Consider the following 18,342-nt stretch of genomic DNA (forward strand, 5'->3'; position numbering starts at 1 on the left):
TGGAATATACACAGAGAGAAAGTATGATGGAAAGGTTTTATTTCTTCTGTGCTGACCTAGCCATATTATTGAAAATTTGTTTAAACGGTTATTTAAATAAAATAAAGTTACAGCAGCATTTTCTGGCAGTTTCTTTAATAATGAATGTTTTCCTTCTGTGTGTGAACCATCTATTATAACCTCTGATGCTATGCTCTTGTACCGTCAATGGAGCTGGAGGATGCAGGCGCAATATTGTTTAGATTAGTCTGGCTGAGGCTTGTGGTCCCACCCAGACAAAGAGTCTATCCTTCTGCAGGTTGCTGATTCTGGCCAGAGTCACACTTGCGAGTGCCTCGCGTGTAACTCGCGCGAGTCTCTCATTGAATCACCTGGCACGGATTCGCACTCTCCTGACAGGAGCGGGTCGGTTGCATGTATTTCTATGCAGCTGAGACGCTCCTGTCCGGAGAGTGTGAGTCCATGCCGGGTGATTCAATGAGAGACTCCCACGAGTTACACGCGAGGCACTCGCAAGTGTGACTCTGGCCTCTAACTTGAACTCGGCTCTCTTCTACTACCTATTTTAGTGTTTTCCAATCTCCAGTCCTCAAGGCCACCTAACAGATCACACTTTCAGGGTTTCCTTAGCATTGCACAGGTGATGGAGTGATTATCAAGACATCAGAAATTGTCATATTTTCTCTTATATGTGAAATACTAAGGAAATCCTGAAAAAAGTTTTGGAAACATGGACCTATTTAAACCCCAACAGGTAACTTTTAGCTGCTTGTTCTAAATTACTGCCCAGTTCTGCTGCATTGTTTAGGCTTTGTAGACTCAGTCGTCTGGCGAGTAGATCCTGACCTTAGCTCATTTTCCTAAGTGTCTCAAGATTCTGTTACTGACTTTGACCTGCTGGAAACAACCTGGCTTGACAGTTTTTTTCTTTGCCAGGTTGCTCCTCTAGCCAGAAGCCTCTTTGTTGACCTAACCCAGGGAACCCAGAAGCCACTTTGTTGCATAATGGAGTGGTTTCTTCAAATACTGTCCTTGAAAGCCCTATTAAGATCTGCCTGCTTTCATCTACAATGCACCAATATAGAAAGAAGCAAGGGCCAAGCATTTACACTTCCACTCTTTCCAAGATGGAGCAGCAGAGTCTCATTCTCTGGATCGCTGGTGGACCTCCGTGATCAGCAAGTTATACTCTATTTTATGTATAAGGTCCATTTCACACATCAGTGAAAAAAAACAGACGTTCTTCACTGACGTGTAAAACACGCACATGTCCCTCCGTGTGCCGTGATTCACGGCACACGTGGGTTGTCTAAGTGCAATCCGGGCTCCGTTCTCCGTGGTCCGTGATTGCACATGGAGATCAACTCACCTGTGCCCGCTCCCGCTCTCCTTGGTGCTGAACGCTCCCGCGGTGCAGCATCTGGCTGGCGCTGACCACCGCAGCAGCTGCTTCCGGGTCGGCTGTGTCGTGCATTCATGAATATGCACAACAGTAATGAGCCGGCTCAGAAGCAGCAGGCAGAACAGGCTGCAGAGAGCGCGGCTGAAGCCTTGTGAGTAAAAATGATTTTTATTTGATATGCACGTTTTTTTCTGGCACGTGTTTCACGGATCACACCACTGCATGGTCCGTGGGACATCAGTGATGCCAGAAAAAAATGGACATGTCTCCGTGCGGCAATCACGGACACGCGGGTATGCCGCACGGAGACACGTTCAGTGAAAAATCACTGACGTGTGAGCAGAACCATTCATTATAATGGGTCTGCGTATGTCAGTGATTCTGGTACGTAGAAAAAAAAGCACAAACGTACCAGAATCACTGACGTCTGAAACGGGCCTAAGAGACAACATGTTTTATTGGAACTAAGCCTTAAGGCTATGGGCGCACTAGAAAGTGACTATTTCTTAAGAAAAAAACGGACCCTCTTAAAGAATCCCGTACCCGCGGTATAAAAACTGCACCAAAACCGCCATGAAATCCGCATGCAGTTTTACCGCGGTTTGCCGCGGATTTTCCGCAGATTGGTCCCTGCTGATTTTTACCATTATCTATGGCAAAAACTGCATGTACCTGCGGAAAAGAAGTGACATGCTCATTAATTCCGCAGCGGAAAATCCGCGGGTATAAAAAAAATGCAGTGTGCGTACAGCATTTTTTTAAAACCCATAGGATTTGCTGGGGAATGACTGCAGCAATGTTAGACACATTTTCTGCGGCAAATCCACGGCAAAATCCGTGGTAAATCCGCAGCGTGCGCACAGGGCCTTAAAGTTCATTTGTAATGGGCTTTTGAATTCATAGTGTGCTGCAGATTTTTATTTCTGCAACATTAATATTCTATTGTACAAAGCTAGCACACATTCACAGCAGAATTTTTAATTCAAAAGGATAAAAACTTGCATCTAATGTCTCATTTACACTTCAGTATTCTGGTCACTTTTTTGTAGAGGAAAAGCTATAATGGAGCGATTTGTTCCTCCTCTTCGCGTATATTCTTTTTTTTAAATGAGATTTTTTATTTGAACGTTTTCCAACAAAACCGATATAACAACCCGGGAGATCGGCGTCCCTCTCCTCCCTAAATTATCCCCAACTTAAGAAAAATAAACACTATAATATATAACATCAGAATCACGTCTCTTTAAATAGAAATACATAGGTATATAAGAGGGTTTCTAAATGTCCTACATGTAGATAAGAATTCTCTTTAATTCAATAAAGTTATATTCATATGAGACCGAAACGGAATCTCTGTACTTCGCGTATATTCTTGACCAGATTTTAGCATACAAATATTGGTATAAAATATAAAATATGCCGATGGGAATAAGGTATACAGTATATCACAAGTGAGTAAACCACTCATAATTTTGTAAATAATTTATATATTTTAATGGACAACACTAAAGATATGACACTTTGATACAATGTAAATTTGGTGTGCCCTCTAAATAACACACAGGCATTAATATCTAAAATGCTGGCAACAAAAGGGAGTACACCCGTAAGTGAAAATGGCTAAATTGTCCCCAAAATGTCAATATTTTGTGTGGCCATCATTATTTTCAAGCACTGTCTTAACTCCCCTAGTATGCTCGTGTCCCTCTGCGTCCTTGCGCAGTGCCCCTGGTCTCCCTCCTTTCCGTCACTCACCTATGGTGCAGGCCCCGGCTCGCTCCCCCAGTGGATTCCCATGGTAGTGTCGGTGTAGCGCCAACTTTCCTAATACGCTGAGGCTCCTCTGTGTCTCGCGCAGTGTACATGCTCCCTTCTTCTTGCCGTCCACGAGTAAGGGCATTCTCCAGCTGACCCCCCCACCCATGGATGCCCATGTGATTGTCTGCTCTGCTCCCTTCTAGGCTACAGGCTCTGCACAGGTTGTGTTGGGTTTCCTGGTCTCCAGCCTAGGGGGCGCGGCCGCACACTTCCCATTTTTTTTATAGGGAGGTGTGCGCACCTTGCTAAGGTGTCCGCAGCCTATCGCTGGGAGGCACCAGCTATTTAAGGCTCCCCTGATCCTGCTTACCTGTTTACGCCGGATCCACCGTTAACCGGACTACAATCAGTCACCGGCATGTTATTTGACTCCAGCCTAGTCTGTGTGTATAGTATTTGATGTCCTGTGGTGTTTCCTGTTCTCCTGCCGTGTTATGTACCCTTGGACCTACTGTATCTCGTGAATAAAGTCATGTCTATATGTTTAACATGAAATCTTGAAGTACCTGCTGAGCTGATATCATCCTGCTGAGGTCCAGGTCTGTTGTGCCTGAGCCACCTTGCTGCGGCTCATGCCTGTGATCTTGAGCCTTGGGACCTATGCCTGATGTCCAGTGCCATCTGATGACCTGTACCAGCTGATGACCCGTGCCTGACGTCCTGCGCCTGATGTTCTCTGTCTGCTGGTACCTGTCCTGCCTGTTCCTCTTCAGGACTGAGCCCCCTGTGTTGTTCTGAGTTGCTAGTCCTGAAGTCCTGCTGTCGCCATGTCCCGCTCAGCTGCTACAGTCCCGGTCGCTGCCCTGGGAGTGGCACCTGGCGTTCCGCCTTGTGGAAAGCGCTAAGTCAAGCCCCTCCCTCCAAAGGGTAAGTCCGGGTTCCCTTTGTGGTCCAGTAGGTCCATTTCTACTCACCGCAGTATCTCCATCCACCGCTGGTGAACACGTAACAGGAATGGAGTTCATTAAAGCTTCACAGGAGCCACTGGATCGTCATTCATTCCTCAATGACGACATCACAGAGCTGGTGGATGTTAGAGACCTTGCACTGGTCCACCTTCTGTTACAAGAGGCCCCACAGATGCTCAATGAGGTTTAGGTGTGGAGACATGTTTGGCCAGTCCAGCACCTTTACCCTCAGTTTCTTTAGCAAGGCAGTGGTCATCTTGGAGTTGTGTTGGGTGTTATGTTGGAATACTGCACTGTGGCCCTGTTTCTGCAGGGAGAGGATCATGCTCTGCTACAGTATGTCACAGTACATGTTGGCATTTGTGGCTCCCTTAATGAACTTAGCTCTCCACAGCGGGCAGCAGTCATGCAGCCCCAAACCATGTCACTACCACCACCATTCTTGACTATAAGTGTCGCGGGCGGGGAGGAGGGTGCCGGCACCGCGCTCACCCCTCTGCTCGGGTCCGGCTGCTGCTGCTCAGTGGTGGCTCGAGCGGTGGGCCGGATCCCGGGGGTTCTCGAGCGGCCCTCCTCGCCCGTGAGTGAAAGGGGTTTTGTTGGGGAGATTGTCCGTGACGCCACCCACGGTTGTGGTGATTTGTAGCACCACCGCTGCTCAATATGGGGATCCCGGGAGTGGTGATGCGGAGCAGTCAGGTTTTGTGTTGCCCCTCCGTGGGTAGGGGTTGGTGATGCCGGGGCCCAGTGATGGAGTGGAAGGTGCAGGGCCTGATGGGCGCAGGGACGCGGGGGCAGCGCTGTGCCTTGCGGCACTGTGGTACTCACTCAGCCTGAGACGTTGACACAGTTTTACGGTAAACCACACGGCTGGAAAGACGGTTCCCACGGACGGCTGCACTTGCTCTCCCAGCAGGTAACGGTGATGTCCCTCTGACCTGCATCTGATGTTTCTAAGTTGGTAGTGATGGGTTCCCACCGGTAACCCGCTCCCCGGCTTGGATATGGGCCGGAGGAGCCCTACTTTGCCCGCAGACGCTGGCCCTGAGGAGCTGGTGCCCTGGCGGTGGCGGTGTTCCTCACTAATGGTTGGACGGTTGTCTTCAATCGGGACTTGGTTGTTGGGGGATCGACGTCCCCTTCACTGACAGATTCGGCAAATTATGGCGACTCCTAGACTTGCCAGGGTCCGAGAGGCCCCTGCCCTGGTGCTGACTGTCCTTCGTATACTGCTCCAGACCGCCGGGCCACTAATCGACCGCGGTCCTTCCAGCAACCTCCGAGCAGTCCCCCTCCAGACGATCACCGCTGTTGCTGACCTTGCTGACCTGTCCTGCACTTAGCTGGACTCACTTCAGGCCTTTCTACGCTCTCTTTTGTTCCTTTTCTTCTTTGCTCCACTACCACTTCACTTTCACTTAGCTCCTCTACCACTTCCTTCCACTTTGCACTTCCACTTCTATCTGCCTGGTTCCTCCCACCTCCAGGGCTGTGTACTCCTCGGTGGGCGGAGCCAACCGCCTGGCCCACCCCGTGGTGTGAACATCAGCCCCTGGAGGAAGGCAACAAGGATTTTGGTAGCTTTGGTGTTCCTAACTGGGATGTAGGGTGTGGTGGTGTGATGACCTGTGACCCCTGGCTTACCCAGGGCGTCAAATAAGCAAGACACACTAGTCTTTGTAGTCTTTGTACTCCTTGTCTGGTTGCCGCCACACTAACTTGACACCGTCTGAACCAAATAAGTTTATCTTGGTCTCATCAGACCACGGGATATGGTTCCAGTAATCCATGTTCTTAGTCTGCTTGTCTTCAGCAAACTGTTTGCTGGCTTTCATCAGGGAATTCCTTCTGGGATGACAGCCATGCAGACCAATTTGGTGCATGGTGCGACGTATGGTCTAAGCACTGGCAAGCTGACCCCCCTCACCCCTTTATCCTCTGCAGCAATGTTGGTAGCACTTATGTCTATGTTGAAAATACAACCTTTGGATATGATGCTGAGTACGTGCACTTAACTTGTTTAGTTGCCCATGGAGAAGCCTGTTCTGAGTGTAACCTGTCTTGTTAAATCGCTTTGTGGTCTTGGCCACCGTGCTGCAGTTCAGTTTCATGGTGTTCGCAATCATCATAGTCTAGGACATCTTTATGTAAAGCAACAATTCTTTTTTTTTGCAGATCCTCAGAGAATTATTTGCCATGAGGAACCATGTTGAACTTCCAGTGACAAGTATGAGAGCGTGTTTCATAGTTTCATAGTTTTTAAGGTTGAAGGGAGACTCTAAGTCCATCTAGTTCAGGGGTCTCAAACACGCGGCCCGCGGGCCGCATGCGGCCCCTGAGGCTGTTTGTTGCGGCCCGCAGACCCCGTGACAATCACGGCTCTATGCTGAGGGTCGGCGCCGGCAGGAACTTTACTGCATTTGAATCCATCTGCGGTGCCGCGCAAGGAGCTGTCAGTTCTATCCCAGTTGCTGCTGCTGTCTGCCAATCAGATGCAAGGAGGTGACGTCATACAGCGACGTCACTTCCTTGCATCTGATTGGCAGGCAGCAGCCATTGGTCCAGACACAGCTCCTCTGCGCTGCACCGCAAATGGATTCAAATGCAGTGAAATTCCTGCCGGCGCCGACCCTCACTACAGAGCCGCGATCGTCACGGGCCGCAACAAGCAGGTAAGGTACGTGCTCAAGATCAGGACCCGCTGCATGCTGGACACAGCGCGTCCTGATCGGCGGGGCCGCAAGTCTACTCCTTAGGAGCCTGTAGCTGCCCGTGCCTGCGATCAGGGGTTCGGGCCGCTGCGGTCTCCTCGCTGTGCTCTGCCTAGGAAGGACGCTTCCGACTCCGCAGCATAAATTCACATGCTGCGGCCTCTGGAAGCCACACCGCAGTTCCGTTTTCACTGCGGGCCGTACACGCACAGTGGGCATGGGGTTTTTAGAAATCCCATGCCCACTGTGCTTTTACCATACATAGCAGGGTTTTGGACGCAGCTGAAGCATGCTGCATCCAAAACTCTGCAAGTACTGATCGTGGGCACACAGGGAACAGAGGAAGGGTGAGGAGAATTTTTTTTTTGTTTGCGTATTACTAAGGGATGGACAGAATACTACAGGGATGACCACAATACTACAAGGATGGGCAGAATATTACAGGGATGGCCACGATACTACAAGGATGGGCAGAATATTACAGGGATGGCCACAATACTACAAGGGTGGGCAGAATATTACAGGGATGACCACAATACTACAAGGATGGGCAGAATATTACAGGGATGGCCACAATACTACAAGGGTGGGCAGAATACTACAGGGATGGCCACAATACTACAGGGATGGGCAGAATACTACAGGGATGGCCACAATACTACAAGGGTGGGCAGAATACTACAGGGATGGCCACAATACTACAGGGATAGGCAGAATACTACAGGGATGGGCAGAATACTACAGGGATGGGCAGAATACTACAGGGATGGGCAGAATACTACAGGGATGGCCACAATACTACAAGGATGGGCAGAATATTGCAGGAATGGTCACAATACTACAAGGGTGGGCAGAATACTACAGGGATGGGTTGAATACTACAGGGATAGCCACAATACTACGGGGATGGCCACAATACTACGGGAATTGGCAGAATACTACAGAGCACAATACTACAAGGATGAGCACAATACTACAAGGATGGGCACAATATTACTGGGCACAATACTACAAGGATGGGCACAATACTACAGGGCACAAGGATGGGCACTATACTACTGGGCACATACTACAAGGATGGGCAGATACTACTGGGCACAATACCACAAGGATGAGCACCTTACTACAGGGCACACGGATGGGGACATTACTGCAGCATGGGCACATTACTACAAGATTTTGGCTAAGATTACTATATGATGCTGCTAATTGTAAAACAATTACAAGAAGATGATAAAATGTAAAAAAAAAAAAAAATCCTAAAGCATGACATTTTTTTATTTACATTAAAAATGCTTTTCTGTATATAAACTTAACAAAAAAAGTGCACGTTTGTTATAATAAACAAGCGAAAAATGTTTACAAAAGTGATCCAAGATGTAAAGAAAAAAAAACATGGATTCATTAAAAATGTTCACTTTGTCCTGCAAATAATGCGGCCCCTGTCATTTTTTTTTTTCTATATGCGGCCCATACACACAGCTGAGTTTGAGACCCCTGATCTAGTTCAACCCGTAGCCTAACATGTTGATCCAGAGGAAGGCAAAAAAAACCCCAATGTGTCAAACAAGCTCCAATGGGGAAAAAAATTCCTTCCTGACTCCACATCCGGCAATCAGACTAGTTCCCTGGATCAACACCCTGTCATAAAATCTAATATACATAACTGGTAATATTAAATTTTTCAAGAAAGGCGTCCAGGCTCTGCTTAAATGTTAGTAGTGAATCACTCATTACAACATCATGCGGCAGAGAGTTCCATAGTCTCACTGCTCGTACAGTAAAGAATCCTCGTCTGTGATTATGATTAAACCTTCTTTCCTAAAGACGTAGCGGATGCCCCCGTGTTCCAGTCGCAGGCCTAGGTGTAAAGAGATCTTTGGAAAGGTCTCTGTACTGTCCCCTCATATGTTTATACATTGTGATTAGATCCCCCCTAAGCCTTTGTTTTTCCAAACTAAATAACCCCAAGTTTAATAATCTGTCTTGGTATTGCAGCCCACCCATTCCTCTAATAATCTAGGTCGCTCTTCTATCTACCTGTAAGATTATGCTATTTATAACCTTCTATACTTTTGCTATCAAGAAAAGCATCCATTCCTCTCTTAAATTCATTCAGTGTGAGCGATAACACCAAATTTAACACACCTGCTCCCCATTAACACCTGAGATCTTGTTACACTAATGAGTCACATGACACTGATGAGCAAAAATGGCTAATTTGGAAGAATTTGGCCATTTTCAATTAGGGGTGTACTCACTTTTGTTGCCAGCAGTTTAGGCATTAACCCCTTAAGAGAAGTATGATTTTTTTGCTTTTTTTCCTTCCCCTTATTCCAAGAGTCAGAACTTTTTTATTATTCCATTTATATAGCCATGTGAGGGCTTGTTTTTTTGTGGGATGAGTTGTACTTTTGAATGACACCATCCATTTTATCATATGATGTAATGGTGAGAGTGGGAAAAACTTCCAATTGTGGCGAAATAGCAAAAATAGTGAAATTCTGCAATTATTATTTTTTCCAGTATTCATTTTACCATAAAACTGACCTGGCAGTTTGATTCTCCAGACAAGTACAATACATTCAAGATTTTGTTTGTTTTTTTAAGTGGAGAAAAATATTTCTGAATAAAAGAAATCTTGGCTGTGTCGCGACTAATGAACATTTCTAATTGGAGGTATTTGCTAATATTATCATTATTACACCTACTACATATTAGGATAGGATCTTGGAGATGGGAATACCCCTTTAATCTTTAGTAGAATGTAAATAGTTCATACCTTTCTGCTTGCCGCGCCAATGTCTGTCATAACTGTGCCAAACCCTGGCATGTGCCTGCAATATATAAAGATGTGGTTAAACGAGGCCCAAGGCATATTCCATCATTTTCATCTTAATTTATTTTCCTTGTATACAATGTGTAGATTTATGTGAATGTCTTCCATATGACTTATGTGTAATTAAGGGCAATCTGTCACCACCTTTATTCTGCCTTCTCTGAAAGCTGCATAAGGTAGTGACAGACAATGATTCAGCTAACATTATATATATTGCGTTTTCATGTTTCTTTCTTGCCTTTTAACTTTGAGTAATATAGTAATACACATAGTCAGTGACGAACCTTAATGAGGTAATGGGCCGCCTTATATACCCCAGTTCCTCTTAGCTTTAGGCCTGGTGCATGTTCTCCTGTCTCATATCCTTCAACGGCGATTGACTAAAAGATAAAGCAACACTTTGTGTGAAACAGTCTATTTACCTGTGACGAATTCTAACATTGCGGGATCTGAATTTTATGGCTGTGTGCCTTATGATAAAGTGATATAATAAAATGCCTGTGTACAAGTGCATTTTGGCAAAGGATTTCACATATTCACATACATTTGCTTCTCAGGTTAGCAAGAGCTGCAATCTCTTATGATTGGTATCCACTACCAGTTGGCGGCTTTCGGCTGGGGCTACAGGACAACGTATGTTATACAACAACAATTGTCTCTTCAGAGAGCAAGAGGACATAGTGCAAACAATTTGAGGTAGCAATCCTAAAAGTCAATATTGACTCTTTAACGATCCTTGCCATATGACTTACATACATACAAGCTAAACCAGAATCTCAATTTACAGACATGGTGTTTCGGGGTATTGCCCCTCATCAGTGCAAAGAATGAGATCTGATATGGCTAGGTGAGGGGCTAAGACTGGGAGAAACCTTCCTCCAATTTGTGTGACCATTGAAGTCTGTGGTAAGCGAGTTGCGTGCGACAGAAAATCCAACATATTCAGATTCAGAAACATTTGCGATTCTTTGTTGCAGTATGTCGCAGGTCACAACGTGACACCATAGAAAATCAATAAATCCAATCTTGCAATGTGTCGCTTTGATTTTATCATCAAGCAACACATGTAGCCCTTGCTCGTTCAGACGTCCATGTTTATCAGTCTGATCGCGAACTTCAATGCAAAGACAAGCTGTGGGTCTCCGGACCCGAACTCAGCAGCTTCCTATATGCCTACAAGTCAGCTGAATTTGGGTCAGTCTGTCCATTGCAGCCTGTGATTGGAATGATAAGCACAGACGTGTGAATAAGCCCTTATAGGGGTGATTCACTCCTCTGCAATAGTAGCCACTTCCCTGTAGAACTGATAGGGAAGGCTTTTTCTAAATACCTTGTTCAGCCAATTCTGCCCCTGAGTGGCGCTATTGCAGTTAGCTTATCCCCATATAGTGCCCCCCGGGCTCCGTGACCTCTGAGATCCGGTGATGTCACGTCAACTTCCAATTAACCCGACATCACAAAGCCTGTCCCCAGTCTTCCTGAGTGACTGGGCTGTGGGCGGCACCGCTGATCACAGGCCAACATGTCGCACGCTTTCTCCTTCACTGGAGGAGAAATGTGGCACCCTGGACAAGCCAGGGGCCACAGAGAACAACATCCACAAACCCACACTCCCAGTCAGGCACACCGAAGTCAGACACAAAACCTTGTTGCCTTCCTCCAGGGGCTGATGTCCACACCAGGGGGTAGGCCAGGCGGTTGGCCCCGCCCACCAAGGAGTTTACAGTACTGGAGGCGGGAAAAGCAGACAGTTCAGTGAGGGAGGTGAAAGTGGAAGGAAGGAGAGTGGTAGTGGAGCAACTAACTGACAGCGTCCGGGTGTGTGGCCCGGGCGGTACAGCAAGGTTGGCAGACGGTGGTGACCGTCTGCAGGAGTGGCCTATCAGAGCTTACCATAACGACCGTGGACGGGCAGTGGCCCGGCGGTACCGGACCGGTACGCAAAGAGAAGCCAGCACCATCTGGCAGGGGCTTACGGACCCCGGCAAGGCTAGGAGTCGCCGTGAATTTGCCGAATTCGTTAGTGAAGGGAACCTCCCGGGTTTCCCAGCAGCCAAGTCCCGACAGAAGGCAACAGTCCAACCAAGAGAGGGAGACACCGCCACCGCCAAGGCAACCGTTTCCCAGGGCCAGAGCCTGCGGGCAAAAGGGGCTCCTCCAGCCCATAGCCGAGCTGGGGAGCGGGTTACCGGTGGGAACCCATTGGAACCATCTACCGTACATAGGTTCAGGCAAAGGCAGTCACCATCAACCTGCCAGGAGAAACAACACCGCAGCCGCCTGTGGGACCCGTCCATCCAGCCGTGTGTTTTACCGAGAACTGTGTCCTCATCATTGGCTGAGTGAGTACCACCGTGCCGTGCAGCACAGCGCTGCCCCCGCGACCCTGCACCTCATCAGGCCCTGTAACCCGCCTGTCATCCATCCCTACCCCCATCACCGGGCCCCGGGACAACCAACCCCCTACCCACAGAGGGGAGAACTAACAACAAAGCTGCTCCCTGTCATCGCTCCCGGGATCCCCCGTCCAGAGCAGCGGTGGTGTCACCAATATCACCACAACCGTGGGTGGCGTCACGGACAATAACCAAATCCCCACCATCCAAACAATCTCCCTTTTCAATCACGGGCGAGGAACGCCGCTCGAGTCCCCGGGATCCGGCCCACCGCTCGAGCCACCACCGAGCAGCGGCAGCCGCAGCAACAGCAGGGGAGGGACCCGAGCAGTGGGAGAGCACAGCGTCCCCTCCTCCGCCCGCGACAACTTGGCGTCACAAACAGGATCCTACCGTTCTACCAACTGGTGGAAGTGCGCCTTGTGTGACCGCCGGAGGTGTCCGGCCGGAAAATTTGTGAAGCCGCCATCTTGGGCGCGAAGAATTCCCGCTCGAGCGTCTCCTCGAGTAGTGGAGGCGCGAAGGCCAAAACCCCGCCCCTGTAGAGGAGGAGTCGGAAAGAGACTAAGGGGGGACTGATGGCGTCTGGCCGCATGTAGCCCGCGGCTATAAAAGCAGGGACGCCAGGACTCTGCGGCGATACTGGGTTCCTGGAAGACCGCATTGCCAAGATGCACAGTCCGACTACCAGCGATGACGCTCCCGCACTCTACACGGCGATGTGGCTGAGAGACCGGACCGCCCCGCTTAACAACCGTCTGCAAGCCCACATGCAGCTCCTCCTGGAGGAGTGGGAGACCGACATGGCGGACGTGGTGGCAGCTATGCGGAGACGCGAGGTGGAAGAGGATTTGGAAGGGAGGGTGAGTGACCCACGCCCCTGTACCCCTAGCGGGTCGGTCATAGCGGCCGAGGGACCCGGTCCATCCCCGCTCGCCCTGCCTCCTCCCCCACTATCCGTGTTAGCTGCTGCCGCCCCGCCACTAGGCCCGCTACCCGTTCAATCGGTAGCGATACCCTGCCAATCCGCCTCGGCAGACCGACTGGCTGCAGACATGCGGAGCCGGCCTGAATCACCCCTGTGGGAACTGCCAGGATCGCAGCCCCTTAGTGAAGACGTATCAGAGGCCCTGGCCAGGATAGCACCAGGCGCTGTGCCCAAGCCCGGGACCGTGGAGTGGATGAAGGCCAGAATAATTGAGTTCAACCAACGCCAGCAGAACCAAATATGCCTTATGATGGAGCAGTGGACCAATGAGGTGGAGATGCTGATTGCGACTGCCCCGACGTATGGGATGGGAACAGATGTGACGGAGCCGACAGGTGACCCACGTCCCTATGTCCTACCAGGACCGGCCACTGCGGCTGAGGGGCCCGGCCCAGTCTCGAACCAAGCATCGCCCTTACCATTACTTATGGGGCACCTCAGTGTGAATCCACCTGACCTACTGCCCCACACTACCGCAGAAGAATCTGATGTGCTGGCTACTGGGAGCCGGGAGGCTGCGGCAGCTGGCGGTAACCCGCCTGACGCAGAGACAAGTGATAGTGACTCCAGTGACTCCAGCTCTGGTGCTGAGCCCACCCCTGAAAGTGAGGAGGCAAGTGAGCGTCTCCGCTACGTGGGAGAACCGGTAGTTTATTACACCGCGCGCAATGGTGGGAACGGATACCAGGCACCCCTGTCACAGCAGGCATGTCACTGCATGTTTGATATTGTGGTGGCGGAGGATGGCGCCGCCTGATCAGAAGAATCAGAGTAAGGGCAGCGGAGTACCGTTGCAGTTGTTCCCCGTTGGGACCACCAAAGTACCGTTTAAATGTTTGGAAAATGAATGAAAAAAGAATAATCCACCGAGAAGAGTTACCTGATTGTCAGCTTGATTGAAACCGGTCGTTGCCGGCAACTGGTCCCCCTTTTATGCGTAGAAACTGCTAGGAACAGGCCCGAGAACTAGCAGGGCAACCACAAACTTGTGGCATGTAAATAATACTGTTGTTGTGGCTTTCACCGTTACCGCCTCCGGAGAGGCAGATTGGAGGAAGGGCCCGCAGTGGAGCAGACTGGGGCCCAGCCACCACGGGAACTGGTGGCGATCCTCTGGGGGTTTCGGGGGTTCCTCATGGACGTGGGTCTCCTGGAAAGGACAGAACCCGCTCTGGCAACTTGTGCAGGACTGGGGTCAAGGGGTGCTGCCTGTTTGCTTAGGGGCAGCATCAGGGCCAGGTTGCTTGGGTGGGAGAGAGCGGAAGCCGTAACCGTAACGTTTAAGTAAGAGTACCTCCCGATGTGGGAAGATGTTATTTTAATTGTAATGTGTTACCGTTTTTCTATTTTTCAGTTTGTGAAAATAAAACCGGTGATGGATGGGCAGCCCGCGGACGGTCTGCATTTAACTAAGGGGGAATGTGGCGCCCTGGACAAGCCAGGGGCCACAGAGAACAACATCCACACACCCCACACTCCCAGTCAGGCACACCGAAGTCAGACACAAACCCTTGTTGCCTTCCTCCAGGGGCTGATGTCCACACCAGGGGGTGGGCCAGGCGGTTGGCCCCGTCCACCAAGGAGTTCACAGTCCTGGAGGCGGGAAAAGCAGACAGTTCAGTGAGGGAGGTGAAAGTGGAAGGAAGGAGAGTGGTAGTGGAGCAACTAACTGACAGCGTCCGGGTGTGTGGCCCGGGTGGTACAGCAAGGTTGGCAGACGGTGGTGACCGTCTGCAGGAGTGGCCTATCAGAGCTTACCATAACGACCGTGGACGGGCGGTGGCCCGGCGGTACCGGACCGGTACGCAAAGAGAAGCCAGCACCATCTGGCAGGGGCTTACAGACCCCGGAAAGGCTAGGAGTCGCCGTGAATTTGCCGAATTCGTTAGTGAAGGAAACCTCCCGGGTTTCCCAGCAGCCAAGTCCCGACAGAAGGCAACAGTCCAACCAAGGGAGGGAGACACCGCCACCGCCAAGTCAACCGTTTCCCAGGGCTAGAGCCTGCGTGCAAAAGGGGCTCCTCCAGCCCATATCCGAGCTGGGGAGCGGGTTACCGGTGGGAACCCATTGGAACCATCTACCGTACATAGGTGCAGGGAAAGGCAGTCACCATCAACCTGCCGGGAGAAACAACACCGCAGCCGCCTGTGGGACCCATCCATCCAGCCGTGTGTTTTACCGAGAACTGTGTCCTCATCATTGGCTGAGTGAGTACCACCGTGCCATGCGGCACAGCAATGCCCCCGCGACCCCGCACCTCATCAGGCCCTGTAACCCGCCTGTCATCCATCCCTACCCCCATCACCGGGCCCCGGGACAACCAACCCCCTACCCACGGAGGGGAGAACTAACAACAAAGCTGCTCCCTGTCATCGCTCCCGGGATCCCCCGTCCAGAGCAGCGGTGGTGTCACCAATATCACCACAACCGTGGGTGGCGTCATGGACAATAACCAACTCCCCACCATCCAAACAATCTCCCTTTTCACTCACGGGCGAGGAACGCCGCTCGAGTCCCCGGGATCCGGCCCACCGCTCGAGCCACCACCGAGCAGCGGTAGCCGCAGCAACAGCAGCGGCTGGACCCGAGCAGTGGAAGAGCGCAGCGTCCCCTCCTCCGACCGCGACAGAAACTCTGCCCACAGCCCAGTCACTCTGAAAGACTGGGGCCAGCCTCGTTGATGTCGGGTCAACTGGATGGAAGTTGACGTGACATCACCCGATCTCAGAGGTGACGGAGCTCCGGGGGTCACATCATGGGGATGAGCGGACCGCAATAGTGCCGCTCAGAGGCCAAATTGACTGAACAAGGTATTTAGAAAAAGCCTTCCCTATCAGTTTTACAGAGATGTGGCCACTATTACAGAGTAGTGAACCAAGTCTTTAAGCTTCATCATTGAGACTTTAAATTGACCAAAAATGGGGTATTAATAGATCCTCTTTAGTCGTCTTTCAACCCAGCTATGACCACCATGAAAATCTCATCTTGCCGCTACTCCAAATGCCCTTCTCTGTGCTGCCTACACAGCAATAGTTGTTCCCTTTTGAGCCCCACTAAGTAGTTGTGCTCATATTCAGTAATACGTCCTCCACACACTACATCGACTGTTACTGATTTTTTTTAGCCAATGATGCAGCTTGTATTGATCATCGGCTGAAAAATCCAACGTTCCCGACCAGTGTTGAGAAGGATGAGTTGAAATGAACTATAATCGGTTATGATATTCTCACAGAAATTGGTAGGTTGGAGAAACCAAACAGAAAATTAATCACAGAAAAGAAATTTACTCCTAAAATACATATTTTATTGAGGTACAAAGTTAAAAAGTAAAAAATGAAAAAACTCCCAATAACAAACAATGTGGAGAGAACGCCCACTATCCAAAAAGGAAAAGGGGTATGGTAAAGAAACCAGCTAGTTGAATGTGAACCAGTAGGTGACATATCTGGATAAGGATAATTATACCACAATACTGATTAACTTATGCTAATATCTCCATAACCAAATTAGACACAAGTCACCACTACCAGACAATCACCCTCAGAAAACATTCAAACCAGTTGATATTACAATAGTTGGACATGGACAATATTGTCACAGGTCTGTCAGTCAGTCAGATCAGTCTATGATACATAGTCATCGATCACATTGAGTCAAATATCAGATTTGAGCATCCCCAAAGGAATTGGGGAGCAAGATAACATCAAGATAAAACCCAACGCATTTCACCTCTCAGAAGAGGTTCATCAGGGTAATATATATATGGAATAGAATATTTAGGTACTCATAGATAGGTATATTCGTTCTCTTATAAAAACAAAGATTCTATAATATAGGACCACCAAAAAAAGGTTATCTGAGGATAATAGGCTAGGTGCGTCTGATGTATCAGCACCCAGGGTGCTCCTTTATAACATAGCTGCTGGATTAGGAGGCCTCTTTTGCAGGAAGGTCCATTCTCATCTCATCTCCATTAAGTAGATTTCAAAATATCATAGATCCACGGTATCAGCCAAACGGTGGTATTTTATTTCCTATAGGGCTTAAAGTCACTTTTTAACTTTGTACCTCAATAAAATATGTATTTTAGGAGTACATTTCTTTTCTGTGATTTATAATCGGTTATGGCTGAAATCAACCTTTTCATACAACTCTAATGTAATGTGTATGGGCTTCCATGATGTGGTGAGGATTATGGGACAAATTGCAGCTTCAGTGATCCCTATAGCTGTGCCAATGTTGCTTTTCTTATTTTCTAGACCCTTAACTCACCCAGGGATTGCTGAACGTGATCCAGTACTTCACCCGGTCACCAAATTTCTCAAAGCACAAGTTGGCATAATCATTAAAGTAAGAGATCATTGTGATGTTTTGCCAGCCACCAAACTTCTCCTGCAGGGTCTAACAGATCAAACAGAAGTTACTAAATGTGATGTGCCATTTACAGATGCATTTCTTGTCCTCATCTGGATAAGGAAATTCTGCATTTACAATAATTCATGTTCAGATGACAGATACTTATAAAACATATACCGTATTTTCTGGTTTGTCAGACACACTTTTTTACCCCCCCAAACTGGGGAAAAATGGGGGTGTGTCTTACAAACAGTATATGGCTTACCGGGGCAGCAGAGGTGGTGCAGGGTCGGCGATATGGAGGGCTCGGAGGGGGTGTCACTGCAGTGGAGCAGCTGAGGAGGGTCAGTGTTTTGCAGCTGAGGCTCGGCGATACTGCGGGCTCGTGGGGTGTCACGGCGGTGGGCGCCATTGATCTAACGACGGGCTCAGAGGAGGCAGTGTCACTATTTGAGGGTCAGTGTGCGGCAGCTGAGGGTCAGCGATATTGCAGACTTGTGGTGTGACGTGGGGGCGAGCGCCATTGATCTGCAAGCTGCTTTGAATTGCCAGCAGTTGAAACGATGGACTTCAAGAAAATAGCCACAGAGGCGGCGCATGCGCAGATTGGCCTCCGTGGCTATTTTCTTGAAGTTTATTGTGTCAACAGCCAGCAATTTAATGGATCCCACAGTCCGTCGGCGGATCAATGGCGCTCGCCGCAACACCCCACAAGCCTGCAGTATCGCTGACCCTCCACTGCTTCACACTGACCCTCTTGAGCCGCGACACCCCCTCCTCCGAGCTCACCGGCAGATCAATGGCGCCCCAGCCGTGACATCCCACGAGCCCACAGTATCGCCGACCCTCCACACACTGACCCTCTTGAGCCGCGACACCCACTCCTCCGAACCCGCAGCATTGCAAACCCTCCTGAGCCGCAAC

General features: G+C 49.5%; 1 protein-coding gene across 1 annotated transcript in view; it reads right to left on the reverse strand.

Annotated features, from left to right (window-relative positions):
- Positions 1-18,342, reverse strand: part of LCTL (lactase like) — a 91,950-nt gene that overhangs the window by 49,936 nt on the left and 23,672 nt on the right. Inside the window, exons 5-7 of the mRNA XM_075346059.1 lie at positions 17,335-17,463; positions 9,963-10,058; positions 9,622-9,676 (exon numbers count right to left, since the gene is read on the reverse strand). Coding sequence (XP_075202174.1) covers positions 9,622-9,676; positions 9,963-10,058; positions 17,335-17,463 — 280 coding nt within the window. The remainder of the gene's footprint in view (positions 1-9,621; positions 9,677-9,962; positions 10,059-17,334; positions 17,464-18,342) is intronic.

This window comes from Anomaloglossus baeobatrachus, chromosome 4 (assembly GCF_048569485.1).
Source record: "Anomaloglossus baeobatrachus isolate aAnoBae1 chromosome 4, aAnoBae1.hap1, whole genome shotgun sequence".
Taxonomy (NCBI): domain Eukaryota; kingdom Metazoa; phylum Chordata; class Amphibia; order Anura; family Aromobatidae; genus Anomaloglossus; species Anomaloglossus baeobatrachus.